The sequence below is a fragment of the Microtus oregoni genome, unplaced genomic scaffold (assembly GCF_018167655.1).
Source record: "Microtus oregoni isolate MIOR12 unplaced genomic scaffold, Mior012 000053F_ref0000044, whole genome shotgun sequence".
Taxonomy (NCBI): Eukaryota; Metazoa; Chordata; class Mammalia; order Rodentia; family Cricetidae; genus Microtus; species Microtus oregoni.
Genome location: NW_024543829.1, coordinates 11,195,604 through 11,215,873, shown reverse-complemented (window position 1 = coordinate 11,215,873; position 20,270 = coordinate 11,195,604). Strand labels below are relative to the sequence as shown.

The 20,270-nt window shown below is 39.8% G+C and overlaps 1 protein-coding gene across 3 annotated transcripts in view; it reads left to right on the top strand.

Moving 5' to 3' along the window:
* Positions 1–20,270, top strand: part of Vps13b (vacuolar protein sorting 13 homolog B) — a 470,084-nt gene that overhangs the window by 250,105 nt on the left and 199,709 nt on the right. For all 3 annotated transcript variants that reach the window (XM_041637454.1, XM_041637453.1, XM_041637452.1), the window contains 3 exons: positions 5,421–5,624; positions 8,248–8,374; positions 11,682–11,825. In XM_041637454.1, coding sequence (XP_041493388.1) covers positions 5,421–5,624; positions 8,248–8,374; positions 11,682–11,825 — 475 coding nt within the window. The remainder of the gene's footprint in view (positions 1–5,420; positions 5,625–8,247; positions 8,375–11,681; positions 11,826–20,270) is intronic.

Genomic DNA, 20,270 nt, shown 5'->3' with positions numbered 1-20,270 from the left:
AATGCATACTGCTGGGATGGGGAGGAGGAAGTAGGAGCAATTGTTCCTGAAACCCGGCTGTGCCCTGCTGAATCAGACTGTCCATGGGGCATCCAGCATTTCCTCCATGCTTCTCAGTGGTTCTCTTGCAGTCCAAGAGCGTCCTGCCCTGAGTCGCTCATCCGAGAACCACGTTGATTTTCATCTGAGAGTCAGCCATTTTATCTCCTGCTGTATTTACTTTCCAGATTGCTGTCATTTGTACAGAGTTGGTGATAAATATGTGGACATTTAATTTATTCAATACACAAAAGTTGTACTTGCTTTTACGTTCCTATTTTCTGGCTTGTTAGCATTTTGTAGATCTCAATTGAACTATAAGTGAATGAATTTTGCTACTTTATATTGAATTCCCAAGATATGCCTATTCAGCAGTGAGCAGTAAATGGTTCAACATGAGCTGCTCCTTGTGTAAACATGCAAAAGGCCTGCCCCAGACTAAATCAATTTAAAAAGGAAAACATTAAAGCTATGTTTCCTGTTAAACACTTAAAGTCATCTTTGGTTCCTTATGATTACATTATTGACCAACTATTGCAGACTGGAGTTTATCCTCCTCCACCACCTGTTGAATGGTTCGAATGGTCTGGGTGGGGGGCTTCGGAAGGGCCAAAGCAATTACAATTATAACTCCTACGTGGGAGCCAATACAGGAGCCTTCTGTGTTGGGGGAAGGAAGTTATGAGGATTGTGCTTCTCCCTCTTTCCTGATTTGATTGCTTGCTTTCAAAAGCAGCAATAAGGATAGAGCAAAGTTCATAGAATGTTTTTAAGCCATATGCTTTTGAGACAAGAAGATTTGATTTCTATTTTTGATAGTGAATGTGCCTAGACAATATTTAATTGAGAAAGGAAACAATACTATGAGGCTTTCTGTTGTCAGATATTTGCATCATTCTTAAGAAGGGTGTTTTGACTTTTAAGTATTCTAGTCCTTGCTAGTAGTATATTTCCTTTGTAAAGAATTGAAAATAAGTTATTAAGATAATATAATAGGGAAAAGTTGGACTTGTATTCTATAAATCTGAAAAAACATCTATATTAGATTTATTACAGAAAAATGAAACCAAACTCAGTTTTTATATTAACTGCTTCCTTAAAATATAATCTTAATATTAAGTATTGTACTTCTGTAGTTTCTAATATAAACATGAATTTTGTTGAGAAAGTCAATTGGAAATACATTTATATGCCCTGATTTTGAAATCTTAGGTGCTAAGAAATTATTGAATAAACTGTTTTGCAAAGATACACATAATTTTAATTGATCTAAATATTTCATAATAAACATTTTCTTAGCCTTCAGAGTGAGAGATTTATTATGCTAACCAGTATGCTATTATAATGGTTTTAGGCTAATAAAAATGTGGTTTGAACACATTAAGGACCAGTGTTTTCTCTTGTGTTGTTGGTTTGTTTATTGTTTGGTTTTGATTTTCCAAATTCTAGTGTACATTTTTTCTGGCTGTGTCTCTTTGTGTTAATTTCTAGTTATCTCATTTCTATTTAACAGTTTATGCTGAGTCTGAGGAGAGTTAAAATAGAATAATTTTTTTCTCTTCACACCTACTAAAGATTTTATGATGTGACAACCTCTGCATAGATGGGCATGTGTGTATTTATATGTTCTCAGTAATCTTAATTAACCAGAAACCGAGGCTTTCTCTGGATAGCTATGTGCTGGGGAACAAGCTTTTTGTACACTGTGAATATGATAGAGAATAGACAAGAAACATGGGTTAATTTAAGCTGTAAGAACTAGTTAGTAACCAGCCTAAGCGATCAGCTGAGCATTTATAATTACTATTAAGTCTCTGTGTGGTTATTTGGGAACTGGCCGGTGGTCCTGGGGGAGGTTTGCCATTCCATCATTTCTGTATTCTGTTAGACAAAAGTAAAATGACGGCTTTGTAAAGTAAGCCCTCCTTTTAGTGCATGCATCTTCATTCTCACAGCTTCTTTGGATTCTTTAAACTTTACCAAATAAGCAGGTGGAACTCATGTGGCATTTGATGCTCCTCTTGCCTGTCACCTTCCTTCTTTCCTACCCGTTCGCCACAGTAGCTTTTCAGAACCTTCTTATGTGTGCTAGATCTACTGATGCCACACCTTTGGGTCTTGTTTCCCCTGTGAGAGGTAAGTCTTCACTTGTATGAGATAGGACCTTTGGTACTTTAGACCTATGTACTTCCTATCTTTTTTTCCTGGGCTACCAGTCTGTTAGGTGGTCCTTGGGTGTTTCCAACTGTGTTCTGTGCTCAGTCTTCTGTTCGCTTAATTACTTCTAAATCCCCACTAGATATGAGGGGTTGGGTCATGGCAGGAATCGTGCCGGCAGCTAGGGACTGCCACAAAACATGAGACACAGTGCCCAGTAACTATCTATTCAGGGGCAAATGTAACTATACTCATTTGAGGAAATGCTATTTTGATAAGATGATGTGGTTTTGATAGTCCCACGAGTAGAGAGATGTTGGACTTCTCTCTCTCCTACTTGCTACACTTTTCAGTAGTGCTTGTGTTGTCCAGGTACTGAAATGGGCCATTTTCACACACACAGAAAGAACTGCTACAAGGTAAACTGATGTCATATTTAGTGGAAGAAATGAGAGGATGCTCTATGAGAAGAATAAGAATACCTTCCAGGAGAGTATTGAGTGGTGACCAGGAGAGAATTTGGGGGTTTTGTTTGTTCGTTTTTGTTTTCCTGCCTAAGTTGGGAGATCCAGGTTCTGCAGACCTACTTGGCTTCCACCCATTGTCTGCTCACTCCTGCTGTCCAGTATCATAGTTTTCTTTTTATTGCAAATATATTATTTTCTCTTTTATCCTTTTATTTTTCCCTCTTGCTAGTAGTTGGCCTTTTGTTTGGCCTTGTTGATTATTTGTTCCACTGATTTCTGCTCTCATATCCCACTCTTTCCCATTTGTTCTGTGTTTTTATGTGGAGCTTGTTCGTTCTGAGCCTCTCTTTCTCAACAACACATGTGTGTGTTAAACAGTGCGTTCTCCTCAAGTGCTACCTCTTCTGTATCTGCCTTTTTGCGCCTAATATTGAAATTGTTTCTTTCTTAATTTTTTGACCGAGGAGTAACTAACTTAGAAATGTCTTTTAAATTTCTAAACATAAACATTTTGTAGGTTCTCTTTCATAAGCATTGAAGCTAATTTCATGGTACTCACCGAATACAGTCTGTGTGATATTTACTTGGTTGGAATGTGTTGAAGGGAACTTTATGGTAGGTGGGAATCAGTTCTCAGAAATGTTGCTGTGCACGTGAGAAGCATGTTTTCCAATTTCAGATTCTATTATCCATAAATATGTCATCAAATGTAGTAATTTGATTTTTAAATTTTTCTATTTCCTTATTTTATTACTGAAAGAGGTTGAAGTTTTGCACTAACGTATAACTACTGAAGTAGAGCTCACACTATGGACTCTTAATAACTAACTACGTCTAACAGGCTCTTGTGGACAAGATTTTTGTCTAGTATCTGTTTTTCCATTCACTGACGTTTCATCACCCTATTGTTAAAACTCCAGCGTGGCTCTTGGGTACGACTATAACTACAGTTTGTTAAGCTTGATAGTTCTTATGTTTTTGTGTAGAGTGTATGAATCACCAACATTTATTCTGGTTGTTAACTATTACTAGCAAAATCAAGTTTACTTTCTGGGATCTTAGGCTCATTAATAAAAGAATATAGAGAAGAACTATGAGAATTTGGAAGAAGGGAGCTATGAGAGTTTGGAAGAAAAACAAGACAGACAAGCTGTCAATCCCAGAGGCGGCAGGATGGGGAGAGACAACAAAGATGTAGGAAAATCCATGCCTTCTGAGTTGAGGGCAGAGGAAGCCATCATGTTTAGTAGTGGAGAGTGCCAAGATTGTACATGGCAGAAGTCATGGTTCAGATAAATAGTGAGGATCCCAGAGTGTCCTGGAAAGCATGCTTAGGCTTTCGAGCAGTATCCAGAAGAAGAGGAAAATTACACTGTTCTTAACTCAGAATGTGGGCAAACTTAGAAGTGCTGCCAAGAGGGAGGTGTCTTAAGCAGCCATAGTGAGGGTGGGACTTCTGGGAAGGGATCTCCCATCTCCTTAACATTATCATCTTTAGGTGAGTCAGATTTCCTGGGGTGTGGGCTCCTGGTCAGTTGATTGACAAGCCCTGTTGAATGAGTCTTAGAGGAGGATACAGTGTTGTGTAATGTTCTAGTCTTTGGATCAAACCAGAATATCCTGGCTCTCTTCCCTGGGCTACAGGTATTTGATTCTTTTGATTGATCCAGAACCCTAAGGAGGAGCAGTCGTAATGTTTTCTTTTCTGGTATTATTAGGGAAGTCAGGTATGGGGTCCACAGCAGACCATAAGCAAGGGATCCATCCTCCTCCCAGCTCCCTGTGATGGTGTGTACATCCTCCCATTCTGTATGTTACCACCCTGAAACTCAGTGAGCCGTCTGTATATGCAAACCCCATTTTAACTGTAAGTGGCCTCCCTTCTTTTGATTCTGTTCAGTGTTTTGCACTTCTGTTGTGCTGGGTTTTACTTTAAGTGATTCTATTCTTATCTGTAGTTTTGCATGAGTTTAAAATTCTTACTCTCGGCCACATAATGAGGATGTGTGTATTTCTGATCTGCTAGCCCCATAGTTTTGAAGTCTTGGAGGCCATGTTTCTATCTTCTGTTGCTGCTGTATGAGCCGCAAGTGAGAGTTAGTGTTTGCGTCGCTTTGTGTCCTTCTTTATTGGACCCACATCAGGGAGATTCTCTAAACTGAAGTTGAGTCCAGTTCAGGAAAATGTATCTTTGCTTTTCCTCCACCTGACAGCCCTGTCTGCCTCCCTGGAACAGGTATCTTGAAATTGTAAGTTTTTGCATAATATATGAGTGTCTGATCTCCAAATACTGGTCAATACCTTGCCTAACAAGGCAGCCGGGCTCTTGGGAGTTGTCTGATTGACCCTGGGAAGGGCTTGGGGGAGGGAGACTCTCTAAACTACACGTGGACTTTTGTCACATACTAGCTTTGCAGCTTGACTGTTTTCCAGCTACTCTGAGCTGTTTTTAAAAATTGATGATAGCAGACCCTGAATCACAACATTAAAATAATGTGTAGAAGTGCTTAGAAGAAGTGCTGTGAAAATGGTAAGACAGCCATCATGCTGGATTAGTAAGAGTAGTTTACACCTGTAGAAAACAGTGTATGGTAAGTTGCTAATACTTTTATCATACCTATGATTAGCCTACATATATTATTTACTAATACGATTATTCATCTTGATTGTCAATTTAGGACAAATGTGGTTATGATACTATAATAGTAAACAAATAACTGTTGGATATCTGTTTGCTTTTTGTCATTGCCTTCTCAGGAGAGCCTTGAACTTAGGAATTCTTCGAGATCCTGGATCAGAAATTGAAGATAGACAGTACCAGATAGACCTGCAGTCCATCAATATTGGTACTGCCCAGTGGGATCAACTCAAACCAGAGAAAGGGAGTGGCCCAGGAGGACCGCTACCAGAGAGTGAAAGGAACTCTCAGAACCCAGCCCTGGAGTGGAATATGGCCAGCAGGTACTGAAGGACTGGGACATGGCCTCCACTTTCTAACCTTAACATACCCAACATAAGTGTTTTTATATTGTTTCTGCTTTTTATTACAAACATGAAATCCATTTTGTAACTATAGCTAGTTTGTTTTTATTGTTCTTATAATAACTCAGAAAGATTATTCCTGGGTTTCATAGATAATATAAACTAGGCACACATAAAGAGAGTAAATCCTATTATTTTAAATTTTCTAGGGAATTCTCTGTCACTTTCGGTATGTGTTCTAGGAGGCCGCTTGTTTGTTCCCCGCTGCTCAGCCCTGAAATAATCACACAGACACCATATTATTTGCAATACTGTTTGGCCAATAGCTTAAGCATATTTCTGGCTAATTCGTATCTTAAATTAACCCATCTCCATTAATCTGTGTCTCGCCATGAGACTGTGGCTCACCAGGTAAAGTTCTGGCATCTGTCTCTAGTGGGACTCCATGGCTTCTCTCTGACTCCGCCTTCTTTCTCCTTGTATTCAGTTTAGTTTTCCCCGCCTAATTCTACTCTTTTGCCCTATCACAGGCCAAGATAGTTTCTTTATTAGCCAATGCTATCTACAGCATACAGAGTGGAGAATCCCACATCAGGTATTTTCTTGCTGAGCTAGGCCATTCCTGTTTTTCCCTTTAAGATGGAGTGATGCTTCCTTAGCCTTAGGGGCCCAGATCTAAAGCAGCTCACAATCTCAGTCTGTTGTCTTGACCCCAAGTCTGCCACTAACCTCTGCTGGTGCTTTGGGTTTTAATTCCTTTTTAGTTTTCAGCACTACATATATTACCTGGCAAGATAGTGACAGTTTCTGTAACAGCTGCTCCTTTAGTGTTTCTTTTTCCTCCTGAGATTCAGCTTTGAAAATAATTGATTTATAACATTTTTTAATTGCTTTTTAAAAGCTTATCATCACTTCAAGTGTTTATCAGTGACTGCACAGAGGAAGCACTCTTACTTTGAAACAGAAAATGGCTGTTGATTTGATGAGATCTCCTTTTTCCTGCTGTGGTAATAGAGCTTTTCTAGTTAGTGTCACTGATTTAATTCGTCACCCAAGTGAGAACAAAACAAATGATGGGAACAAGGACCTTTTCTTTACCACACTGCTTCAGCTGATGCTCGCTCTTGGTTTGCTGCCATCTTTTCCATTTACCGTCTTTCTAATGCGCCTGTCTTGGCGCTCCCCTCAGAGCACATCATGTTTGGTGTTTCTCACGTCGGTCATTTCATGGAATCCGAGCTATTAGGCTGTAATTATGGTGTCTCTCAGGAGCTAAACCTTCCTCCACAGTCACAGATTACAGTGCTCTTCCTGCTGCTCTCTACCCACCAGATTTCTTAATTCTTTAAAATTGACTTTCCTGAAATCCAATACTTATGTGTCACACAACCAGATGATCCAATTTGCTTTTTTGGCAGTTGCCGTATAAAGCTCTGCCCACTGGAAATTTCACAAAAGACATTACTGCTCTCTAGACTATTCTCATTTTTCTTAGATATAGAAAGACTTGCATTTTATCTGCGTTTTCACATGAGGTATAATTTATGCCAATTTTCTGCTTTTAACTTTATCATTTTATCATAAGGGAATAATAAGGTTGTATTTATGGAAAATATTAAATTAACTTTAAAGGAAATTTGGAGGTGTGGTTTCTAGTCAAATATAAACAGTGATATTTTATAAAACGAAAATTAAAACGGCAAGAGTTACTTGGAACCTCTGGTATATCCCAATCATCTTCTGTGTTAGCCGTATGTCCTTTGAATTACTGGCTATTGTGGGTGCCAACAAGAAATAACTTATCAAATGTGCAGAGGTTTAAAGTAGAATTAAAATAAGCCAGAAGCTGTGATGGGAGACAGCTTACTGCAGGCCGACTCTAGAAGTTGTTTCCATTTGTCTCTTCAGGCTGATAAGGATCCTTCCTTCTTACAGCATTAGATTTCAAACACAAAAGCTATTGAATATACAAAGAAGGCTTTAATATCTGTATTATTTTCCATAAACTCAAATGGATCTTCAAGCTTAAAGCATAGAGTTAAGAGATGAGCACCATGGCTCCTCCCTACAGTCCCAGCACTTGAGAGGCAGAGGCAAGAGGATCACTGCCTGCTCAAGGCCAGGCTTGTCTTATAAAGGAAATTCCAAGCAAGCCAGAACTGTGTAGGGAGACTTTGTTGAGGGGTAGGAGGGAAATAGAATATACTGATGAACCTAATGAGACTGGAAACGTGGCCATTGTCATATGGAACATAGAATATTAAAAATAAACAACTAAAAATTACAAAATAGTAAGCTCATTGACAGTGACAAGAGAGCTGTGAAACTTGGTGAGAACAGGTGGGACTGCAAACAGAAGCACAGTTCACTGAAGGCCTGGAACGACATTGACATGAAGTGGCTGGAGTGTGTCTGCATCTCTCAGAGGCAGTGTTTGAAGATTGTACAGAACTGAAGGGCTGACTAGATGATACCCAAATAGGCACTCTCAAAACGGTGGTGCGATTTATAGGAAGACTCAAAGTTATCCTTGAAAATATCAAGGGACAAAAATTTTCTTTTTAAACTCTTTGACTAACATTTGTTTGTCTTATCTTTTTAGCATACGGCGACATCAAGAAAGGAGAGCGATTTTGACCCCCATCTTGACAGATTTTTCTGTCCGAATCACTGGAGCGCCTGCCATCATTTTCACTAAAATAATCTCCCCAGAAAATCTGCACACGGAGGTTAGAACTGAATATAAGCTTGAGTTTAATTTAAGTAATGGAGTACTGTGCTTGTGTCGTGGAGAGTTGACTGCTTCAGCCTGTCTTACATCAAATTAGCTAATCAGTAATGACAGTCACCATGGGAACTAACCAGTGCCGAGTAGTCCACTGCCCATGCTAATCCTCTCAGGCTGCTCTCATAACTGCATTTTATAGGTGAGGAGACTGTGGCCCACCTGGGCTTGTGCTTACTAAGGGAGCATTTCAGGTCTGTTAAGTGAGTTAGGAGCCATAGTATTTTCAGGTAACCATGCATCTCTTATAATCCATTGTTAAGTGAAAAGGGCTTTGTATATTAATTTAAAACAATAGAACGTTAGATTCCTTCTCTGACTTTTTGAAAATTTTTTCATAATCTCATTTGAGGTTTATAATATTTTAGTTTGGTTTCTTTTTAATTAAATTTTTACTTATTTTTTCATACAATGTATTTGATCATTTTCTTTTCACCCCCCCCCCACCTCATCCTAGATCTTCCTCAATTCACTGTCAGTCAGTTGGTCTCTCTGTCTGTCAGTGTCTTTCTTTCTCTCTCTTTTTATCAAAAACAAAAAGAGGCTGGATATGATTGCACAATGCCTTTAATCCCAGCACCCGGGAGGCAGAGGCAGGTGGATATCTGAATTTGATGCCAGCCTGGTCTACAGAAGTGAGTTCTGGGACAGCCAGGGCTACAGAGAGAAATCCTGTCTCAAACACAAAAACAAAAACAAAAACAAAAAAAGCAAACTAAAAAAACCACCTGAAAGACAAAAAATAACACATCAAGCTTGCATGCACACACACATACACATACACACACACATACAGCATGAAATCCATTATGTTTTGTCCAGCTATTCCTGGGCTGGGCATTGGGCTTGCCCTAGACTGTGAATTCTATACCCGGTGACACTCCATTAGAGAGCACTTTTTTTTTTCTTTTCTCTTTCCCCACAGGTAGCAGTTGAAAATAGCTTTTCGGTTAAGGGAAAGACTGTGTCTTCTTCCCCTTCTCCATCCTGGGATTTTTGTCTGGTTTGAGCCTGTGCAGTTCTTGCGGGTGCTATCTGAGGCTCTGTATCAGAAGTATATCACTCTTGTTGTATTGGAAGGTGCACCACTTCTGACTCTTACAATCTTCCTGCCTTCTCTTCCTTATAGATCCCAGGCCTTTAGGTAGGGAGAGCTCTACAGACGCCCCATTTGGTGTTGAGATCTCCTAAGTCTTTGACTCTCTATACAGTGTCTCATTGTGGGTCCCCATGTTAATTACCTTCTTCAAGAAGAAGCTTCTCTGATGAGGGTAGACTGCTACTATGATTTGAATCTCAGTTTAGGATTGCAGCTGTGGGCTCACAGGAGAGAGTGGTTGTGGGTGGAGTTCCTAAAACATAGAGCAGGTCTGGAAGGAAAGGCTGCACCAAGAGACTGACTTCCTCCTGGATAGAAGTGGGCCCGTATTATAGCCCCCAAAGGTGTATAAGGAGTATGTCTTATGTTTGGTTTCTTAGTAACAAAGCTGGTTTTGTACAACACTTCAGGAGGTGCTTTTCTCCCAAACTCACTGCTGTGAAAATATGAACTAAGATGCACACATTCCTATACATTAGAGAGCTGTTGAACTTCCTGTTTTTATTTGGTTCACAAAAATTAAATATTGGGTCTGATTTGTAGCTCCCTCTTAGAGTACTTAGCTGCTATGTGTGAAGCCATGAGATTGACCCCCAAAACCACCACCAAAATAAAAGAAGAACAAATAACCAACAAGAAGAAACAAAAGAAAATGGACAAGGAAGAAAAACACAGATCACTTTGAAATAAGAACTTTTCCCTAGAAATATTCCTTTCTTGTATTCTTAAGAACTTATTATCACAAAGTTAAGAAATGAAAATAAAAATATATCAAAATGTAAAAACAATTCTATCCCAGTTTAATTAATTGGTAATTTGGTTTGAAGGCCTTAGTAATAATTCCTCATCCCCACTGGAAGGACTGAAAGGGAAGCAGGAGCTGGGCTGCTTTGTGCCTGCTGGCGTTGGAGGCCTTAGTGGCCGCTTCACTCCCGTTCCTCCCATCAGCTCCCTCGCACTTTTCTTAGTTGTCTCATGCAAGTGCCCAGTTCACCTCCAGGGTTTCCAGGAACTGACCCAGTCAAAGCAGGTCATTCCAGTAAGGATGCAAGTGGAAATTATTCTTGCTGTTATAAGTTACTCACCCTACACTGTTAGCACTAGGACAGGAGTGGTCCTCCTCCAGTTATAGGACATATCCGCTAATACAACTGTTATTTTTGTAGAAATTTATATTCCTTTAAGACATGTTATAATGACAAGACAATTTTTTAAAAGTACTCCTAATCATTGTCCTTTTTCAATATGTCTTGAGAAATAAAATAAGAATTCAAGTATAATAAAAAAAACAGCACATTTGTGAAGAAAGTTTATTTAACAAAAAAAAAGATTATCATGCCAGACATGTTCTTTATCCTTTATTAAAAGCAGCTCTAAACTGTCTGCTGTGTATTTAGCCCAGCCATGGTGTCCTTAAGTCTATTCTTTGTATGACACTAACAAGGAGATCTGCTGGACGTTTGCAAACATTTGGACATTGTCCACGTGCGCCCCATGACAAGAGGCAGGGCTTGTGCTTATGAACTTCTGGCGCTTCTGGGTTGCTTTGTTTTGTTTGCCTCCTCTGGGCGGCTTCTAATGTTCCAGTGATGCGGTTATGAAAACAGCACCAGTTAGGCAGCGGCCATCTGCCCATTGCCGCCAAGGTTTAGCAGTGTCAAGAGAGAAGTCAGTGTTCACACTGCGGAGTCTCCAACTGTTTTCACTGTCACTCCAGAGCAGGTTGGCAGCTGTGCCCAGGTCTGCTGTGGAGCTGGATGTGGAAAAGGTTCTCAGGAGCTGTCCATACACTTGAATTGGTGAACAAGATCCTACTGCAAAATCATACCAATAACTACATGTAAAGCAATGACAGTGGTTCAGAGTGTGGGGGAAACAAATGAGCATGAAAAGATGGAGAAATTCCTTTTGCTTCTTGACGTACATGTATAGCAAGCAACCCAACAGAGCACACCCTTCTAAGTACTTGCTAAATTGATCCTTTAAGATATGCTAGTGGCTGTCCTTGTTAGTTTTGCTTTTCTCATTAATAAGTATGTGTACTTGAGTCCCTAGAGAGTTAGAAAGTGGTATGCATTCAATAACAAGAATAAAGTATCTGAGGACTATCACTTAAAAAAATTTCTTTTGAACCTGTCTTCCCCTTCTTTAGGAGATTTTAGTTTGTGGCCATTCCTTGGAAGTGAACATAACCACAAACCTGGACTTCTTCCTAAGTGTGGCTCAAGTTCAACTCTTACATCAGTTAATAGTGACAAATATGACTGGATTGCAGCCGTCCAACAAGGCCACAGAGGTAACTGTTACCTGGTGTTGATTCTGCCAGTGTTACAAAGGAAAACTTAATTAACCAACTGCTTTCTGTTAACTAACCTCTTAACTTTTTTCACAATATGGTCATAGATCATTTTAGATCGATGTTTTATGTATTTTTTAATTTGAGTAGTCCCTTTTCCTCTTGTCCTGCAACTTCAACAAATCATTGTGGACCAACCTTGGAAAATCTCTTATTAGGATGTGAGAGCCTGGTGCGATTTTTTACATACTCAGCTGTATTCTGGGAGGACCTCGTTATGTGAGCTTTGTGAGCGTTCTATAGGAATATCTCCAAGAAATAACATCAAAAGCGTACATGTTGTATGCTTGGTAGTGGATGGCCGTGATTATAGGTTGAATGCCTGCTTAAAATTTCAGTTTTCTTGTGTTGATTCACTGAAAGCCTACAATTGCCTTCCATAGAGTAAAAATGCTCACAGAATAGCTGGAGTGTACCTTGTTAGATGGACCCCAGAAAGCTTATCTTTGCTTCTGTTTCCATACTTCAGTCCGATCTCTACAGGAACTGGTCTTCTCAGAGAACTCACGCCTGAGCCGTGGCATGTGAGAGCAGTTGCTCTTCTTCTAGCGGGTGGTTCAGAATGCGCCTTAGGTGCTCCTGCTAAATGGAGGACAGGCCCTGTGGCCTTGTGCTCTAGGCAGGCACAGGTCTTCACAGGGAAATGTGGTCGTTCTGCCCATCGCATAGGTGAGGGCAGAATGACCACATGCCTGAAATAGGCCCAAAGTTAGGAAATGAGGCGCCTCAGAGTCGAATTGCAGCCTTTCAAGCCTTCCTATCTGCCAGAAGCTGTGTTGTTCTCCCCGTGGTCTAAATAAATAAATAACAAAGTTAAGTATGATAAAGCTTAAAATGTTTGTAAATGGACTTTCTCTAACCTGATCATCCTTTACCTCTCATAACGTGTTAATTCAAGTAATGGTTTTAAAATGACTATACATCTATGTAGTACCCAAAATGTTTCCCTAGCATATAAGAAAGTCCATAAAAATATAATTGTTTGACATGAAAATGAACAAATTAAAAATATTCTCCATGCATTTTCAGTATGTTTATGAAGCAACTGTTGATGGAGAAGAGAATTTTATATTTCCATGGTAATTCTGCCTGTTTATTTGTTGTTATTGACTCTCATATCAAAGAAATGTAACTCAGATTGTGGATTTGTTTTGGGAATTCATACAACTTCACAACACTGTTACATGTCATCTACATACTTGTGTTGGTAGGTCAGGTCTCAACAGATACAGAGACACTTCGAATTCATAACGGCTGTGACAATAACTTGAGTCATTCCTTATACTCATTAGGTAGAAGGCATGGTGGCGGCTTTTAAGATGCCTGTAGCTCCTTGTTCTTCTTGTGGTCATTTTGAAAGCAGAGGCTCTGTGATCCTTTACAAAGGGCGAGCTTTATGTTCTGTGCATTCACAATTGAAAGGGAAAGACCAGACAGGGATGACAAAGAATAGTTTGGTATTAAAGAGTTATTTGAGGGAAAGCTCATCACTGGGGAGAAGTCAAGACTGAGCAGTAGAGCTTTATTTGGGGAGAAAACAGAAAGCTGCGTTTGTCCTTACTACTAAGGCATTTCCCTTATATAAATGAGAGGGAACCAGGACCCGAGAACCTAAGTGAATGCTAGTTGTGGAGTACTCTATAGCCCCGGGTTATCACGGACATGTAAAGACAGAATGGAATGGTGACTGTGGAAGTAAGGGCCGGGAGGAAGGACGTTCTCTTTCAAGGGTTCCTAAAACTGACTGCAAATATTATAGTGTCATTGCATTAAAGCTTTAAAGCAAAGTTAAAATTTGAATGCATGTGGCTATTTTAAGAAATAAATCAGAGCATTCTTATAATAAAAGAAAACTAATAATTATTGTAAATGTTCTTAAAGTTATCACTATCACTATATAGATGTATAGAACATTATAAGAAATATTTCAGAAACAAAAAATTCTGCCATCAGATTATTTTATTCCAGTAATAGAAAAATATTCACCATAAAGATTATTTCTATGTTATTTTAAAACATTTGGGGGCCATCAGTCAATAAGATGGAAGATAACAATATATCTATAAAATCATGGAAAATACATATAAGATACCAAATCTATTAATTTAATGTATTTTTTCTAGTGCATGTTTTTTTCTTTGAGTAGATATCCTAAACTTTAGTAATTAAGACCATCTTGATGAGCCATCACAAAGTCGCTTCTGTGCTGTTGAATCTCCCACCTCATCCTGCTCATGTTTTCCCACTTTGATCTCAGTAAGCTGTTTCTTTCTGATACTTCCCTCTACATTTCTAATACAGGACCAGACAACCACCTCTTGATTCTATATGGTCTTAGCTGCTCACATACTGTACCGTCCATCACCCCGATGTTTACACTTTATAATTCCTCTTTGCTGGTGTGAAGTGTTTCTTTATCAGAATCCATATTCATTGCATAGTGGAGTAGGATAATATGATCTTCCTTTTATTTTTCATATTTCCTGAAATTAGTTTTAGCAGTATTTATTGATTTTTAGAAATACTGTTTTGAGAACTTACACTACATCTACATCATTCCTACTCTCCTTCCTCTCCAAATCATGACCTTTCTTCTCTAATTATCATTGTTCTGTATATATTCAAAAATAGACAGACACACACACATATACAACCAAAACCCACTGAGTCTGTTTAGCCTTGCTCATATTTCCATGTTCAGAGCTATCCGCTGTGATTGGACAGCCTCTGTGGGAACTGGTCCGTGGAGGATACTGAGTCTCCCTCTCAGCAGCTAGTGACCACTGTAGCTCACCGTGCAGGGTGAGACCTAGTGGAATCTCCTGTATCGCTGGGCCATTGAGAGCTCCCGGGCATTATCACTGCCGTGTTTAGGGAGCATAAGCCACGGGCATCTGTGGTTTTCCCCAGTGTATTGTCCCCAGTCTGTATCCTACGCATCCAGAGTCTCAACACCATGCTTAGCGATCCACTTTCATACTTGAACCCATACAACATTACCTCTGTCCCTGTCCCTCACCTCCAGCCACATTCCCTAGCATGTTTTCCTCCTTAGCAGTCTTGGTCTGTCCTGTAGACCTCATGCACCTTAGCTCAAAAGAACCAGGTAAGAGAAAACTTTGATTTTTGAAGTAGATGTAAAGATTTTTTTGAGAAAGTCTAGGTGTCAAGAAAGCAATGTTCAATGAATATAAACTAGTGAATTTACCAATGACTTTGTTCCACCTTAGTAAAATATTAAGTATTTTGAGTTGTTATACTAATATAGTATAATAGCATGTAAAAGTTGAAATGTGTCTTTTCATCACTGGCTAAGATAGTTTCCTTGGATGTTTTTAAAATTTATACGATAGACTATAGCATATTAGATATTTTCTATGAACTGTGATTATATGGAAAGAAAGTGATGATAGTGATTTTTATACTAGATATTAGTAATTATTTATTAATATATGTTAATAAATAGTAGATGCTTCAGGGATTTATTTTTTCTTCTTACTTTAACTTAGAAATAAACTGCTTTTAGTTTGCTCTCCAATGTAGGGGTAGAAACTTTTTGTTTGAAGTTAAGGATTTGTTACCAATATTGTAATCTAGGAATCACAGATTTGATTTAAAGAGGCCTTGAAGGTAAAGAATAGGGAAAGGAGCTCCTACGTGTGTGGTGGTGCATAACTCGAGTAAATGGGGTAGGTAGGGTAGTGTTGATCCTGAGAACACGGAAGGCAGGGCACTGTGAGCCCAGCATGAGGGAGTATGCTTGTGTCTTGATAGAGAAGTTGAGATTGACAGAGAAAACCAGTCTGTTCATTTACTCTGTAAATATTCACCTCCACCTCTGCATCAGACAATATCATGAATACTAAAATAAATAATGCATGTCAGGTGTCTTCTAGTGTACATATAATCATAGTTCATTGAAAATATCTATTCGGTTTCTCACTTGTGCCAGGATTTCTAAGCTAAGCTCTGTAACCAGTTTGCTGTCTGATTATCCATCGTGTATCAACCTTATTGAGATTAAAGGCGTGGTTGTCAGGGACGCAAAGAATCCAGGCATAGAAATTAAATTTGCCATTAATGAGTATTTAAGGGTAAAGAGATTGCCACACAAGTTTGAAAACCTAATTTCAGACCCTGAGAACCCGTATAAAGCCAGATGTGGTGGCAAACATTTGTAATCACAGCAATCCTGTGACAAGATGGGCAGTGCAGACAGGAATGTTCTGGGGGCTCTGGCCTTTCATAGGCAGCAGCAGACAAGAAACTGCACCTCAAAAGAGGAGGAAGGGATGGAACAACACCCAGGATTATCCCTGGCCTGCACATGTACACCATGGCACACACGACCACATTCAGTCCAACTCCCCTGGCCCCTGGTACATATCCATCTCAACTTTATGCCCTCTTCAGTTTTTGTTTGGATTTGTTTTCCTAAACCAAATCAGTTTATCTAGGGAAGAAACTATTTAAGAAAAGAATGGAACATACATTTTGAAGTATATCTTTGGGAACCAGTTTAAAGACTTGAATGGATGGGGTAATATAGTCAAGGTGTTACTTTTGTGAAAATCAGTATGTTTTTCTCTTGCTAGAAGATTTGTAGTGGTGTTCACTAGAACATAAGTGTATTAGAAGGAACGAGAATGGCAGACCACCGGCTGGGAGCATGCATGCTAGTGATCCTGGGATTGTGGAAGTGGAGGCAGAAGCATCAGGAGTTCATGGTGTTCCTTGGCTCCAAGGAAAGCCACCCTAGGACACAAGGAGACTTGTCCTAGAAAGACAGGAATGAAAAGGTAGGAAGAGAGTGTGAGAATGGGGAAGGCAAGAAAGGAGTAGAGGAAGAGGAGGGGTAAAAGGGAAGAAAGAAACAAGCAAGGAAAGAGGAGAGGAAAGAAAAAGTTACCACAGAACCATTATTTCTGAAGAAGAATGTGAGTATAGAAACAATCCTAGAGAATAAAATCTAGCAAAACAGAAATAGAATTTTATACCCATGATCAAATAGTATTTACCTAGAAGTACAAGATTGACTTAATTTTGATAATTGAAACATCCAATGAAGAGAATTTTAAGAAATAGATCATTAAAGTGAAAAGTGTTTGGCAAAAGCTTGGGTGCTGTCCCGAACAAACGAGGGGTAAAAGAAGGGGCTTCTTTTGCTTGGTAACTGACTTCTGTAAGAACCCCTTCATGCCAAAGGCAGAAACTAGAGCAGAGCAAAGCTGTCTTTAGTTTCTCTGTTCCTCATGGAACTGTGCTTCTAGCCATGGTGGGAAGGCAAAGAGAAGAACAAAAGGTTTCAGGGTTAGGCAGAGGGAATTCAGGGGACCTCCTCTTGCAGATGAGATGGACTTCTATGTAGAAAACCACAGTATACTAAAATTTAGAATTGATAAGAGAATTTATCAGCTTTCTAAGATATTGTTTGTATGCCCTTGCAATCGGTTATTATAAAGGAAATTAATGAAACTATTTTGTAACATCATGAAGAATAAAATACATAGAAAAATTAACAGAAGAACTACAAGTTCTAAATAAACTTTAATATTCATAATGAAATGGAAAAACTCAATAGGCAAAAATCTTTAAAAAGACGGATGAGTTAGAGACCTATACTGCTTTTTATAAATGCTTAAGACAGAGGCTTGATGGTGAAAATGGTATCATATTGTGGTGAAGACAGAGGCTTGATGGTGAAAATGGTGTCACACTGTGGTGAAGACAGCAGTGTAGAATGCGGAGTGTAGGCCAGCTCTCAAGTGTGCAGCTGCGGCATTTTGACAAAGTAGTCCATGCAGGTCAGCAGCAGAAAAAGACAGTCATTCCAGTAAATGGAGCTGGACGAGTCCCATGCCAAGGTCTTTACACAGCTCATAGGGCTGAAGTCCCTCATCAAAAGCTAACACCAGACTCTTAGAACTCTGGGTATACAACTTCATGAGTTCAAGTTAGACCCTTTCTTCTCTTTTAGATGTTATGCCAAAAACTTATGGAACCACTTAAAAAGAAAAAGATTCTCTATTAAATTTGTATACTAAAAAGGACATTACTAACAAAATGAACTTATATAATGGGGGAGAATACTTGAAATTTGTGAATCTGATAAAAGTTCCCTATCTGCAATGTGCAGAATCCTTATGTATCAGTATTGAAATACCGTATATGGGTATGTTTCTTGTATATGTATATATATAACATATGTATATATAGTTCATATATTGTATATATGTATAATGTTTATACAAATCATAAAATTTATAACATTTTATATTTATGTTACTGAACCGTCAAACTAGAATATAGCTACTCACTAGCATTTTGAACAGGAATAGGTACAAATATTTTGAAAATTGTTGAGATTTGAGGTCTCAGCAAAGGCTGTAACGTTTATTCAAAGCCCCCAAAGATGTTTCTCTGACGTGTCAGAAGATGCCCTCACTTCAGATCTGGGATGGTGGCTCTGTATCTAGAAACCCAGTGTTCTCTCCTTCTGTCATTTCTAAGGCATCTGTGTGATTGATCAGGTTCTCGTCAGCATATTCAAGGGAAGAAGAAATGGACTGGGGAGCGATGTGCATAGCTATCCATGTAAGAACAAACTTTGAAGCAGTATGCATCATTTGTACTCACATCCAGTCAGTCAGAACTTAGCATGTGCTCACCTCCAACTGCAAAAAAAGGAACAGAAATGTTACCTTTCTATAATATCCAACTGGCCAAAATTTTACCACCATATTCTTTTCCAATAAATACTTGGCCATAAGGAGACCATAGGTGAGTCCATGCAGATAGTCCGCAGTCTTAGCCACAGGGACTTTGAAGTTACTGCCTAAGCAGAGTAAAAATATTCTTCTTGAAGTAGCTTTGCATCCTTCACAATACAGGAAACGTCCTCACACAGCCTAACATTTCATACGTATCCTATGCTAGAAATAATCGCAGCCTGCAGAGCAGTGGGTGTTACTGTATAATGTGATGATAGGCCTTACATTTTGAGACAAGTCTGCTGAGTAGGCCTGGCTGACCTAATTTTACTATGTAGCCCAGGCTACTCTCAAACCTACAGTAACTCCCATACTTCAGCCTCTCAAAGCGCTGAGGTTACAGGAATTCCCCCCTCCCGCCCCCGCCCTCGCCCCCAGCTAGACAGCTGGGTTTTTTTGGTGGTAAAGTACATTTTTCTGTACCATGTGATTTTTAAGCTAGCATTACAGGGTAGCCGTGTTGTACATCTGTTGGGGGAAGGGCCACTTGTTGGTTCCCGGCTGCCCAGCTAGTTTAGCCCTGAAATAATCACACAGAAACTGTATTAATTAGATCCCTGCTTGGCCCATTAGCTCTAGCTTCTTATTGGCTAACTCTTACATCTTAATTTAACCCATCTCCATTAATCTGTACACCACGAGGTCGTGGACTACCAGCAAAGTTTCAGCACATCTATCACTGGTGGTTGTGGCTCCATGGCGTCTCCAGACTCCACCCTTCTTTCTCCCAGCATTCAGTCCAGTCCTCCCCCACTACCTAAGTTCTGCCCTATCAGCAGGCCAAAGCATTTCTTTATTCATTAATAGTAATCATGGCACACAGAGGGGACTCCCACGTCATGCATCATCTTCCAGGCGCAATCATCAGCTGATGTGGCTACAAGCTCAGGAGAGGGCAGTATGTGATAAGAAGGTCTCTAAGAAGAAGCCCGACTGCTAAGCTTTCCTTAGCCACAGCCTGTTCTGACTCCTGATCACTGTCCTGTGCAGGGAAAGGAGGAGATAGGAGGTGAATGCACAGAGGCGAAGCTGGGGGTGGAGGGTGTTGATGGCATCATCTGACTTCTTGATACAATTCTTGTACATATGGTGAGAGACATTCTACAGAGTTCTGGGCAAATCTTCCCTTCCTTGTCCTCCTCTGTGGAAGTAATTGGTGACACTGTGACGATGTAGTGTCGGAAGTCACACAGCACTGAGACGTAGATGGCACTTTACAGTATGTGAGGAGGATACTGCACACTGTTAGGACACTGGTATCTGGGTATCAGGGTGTAGAGTGGATGAGTCAGGCATGGTCCCGAGAATGGTAGATGACAATGAGTAAACGCCTCGCTCCATGAGCTAACGGCTGAGTTCTGTAATTCATGGAAAATACAAAGTCTGTACAGCCGACAACCCCAGGGAATTCAGAGACATTGGCACCTAACAGTGAGTGGGGGCAGACTCAAGACATGCTGTGACACACTGATCAGAAAGCTGGGGCCCTGTGAGCGTGGAGAGCATGCTGGTGACCTTCACAGCTCCAGCCCATTCCAGCCTACAGGGGGCGTCTGTAGGCGTGTGGCCTTCAATTTTCCTATTGCCATCTCAGAGGACTTCCAGCTAGGAACTG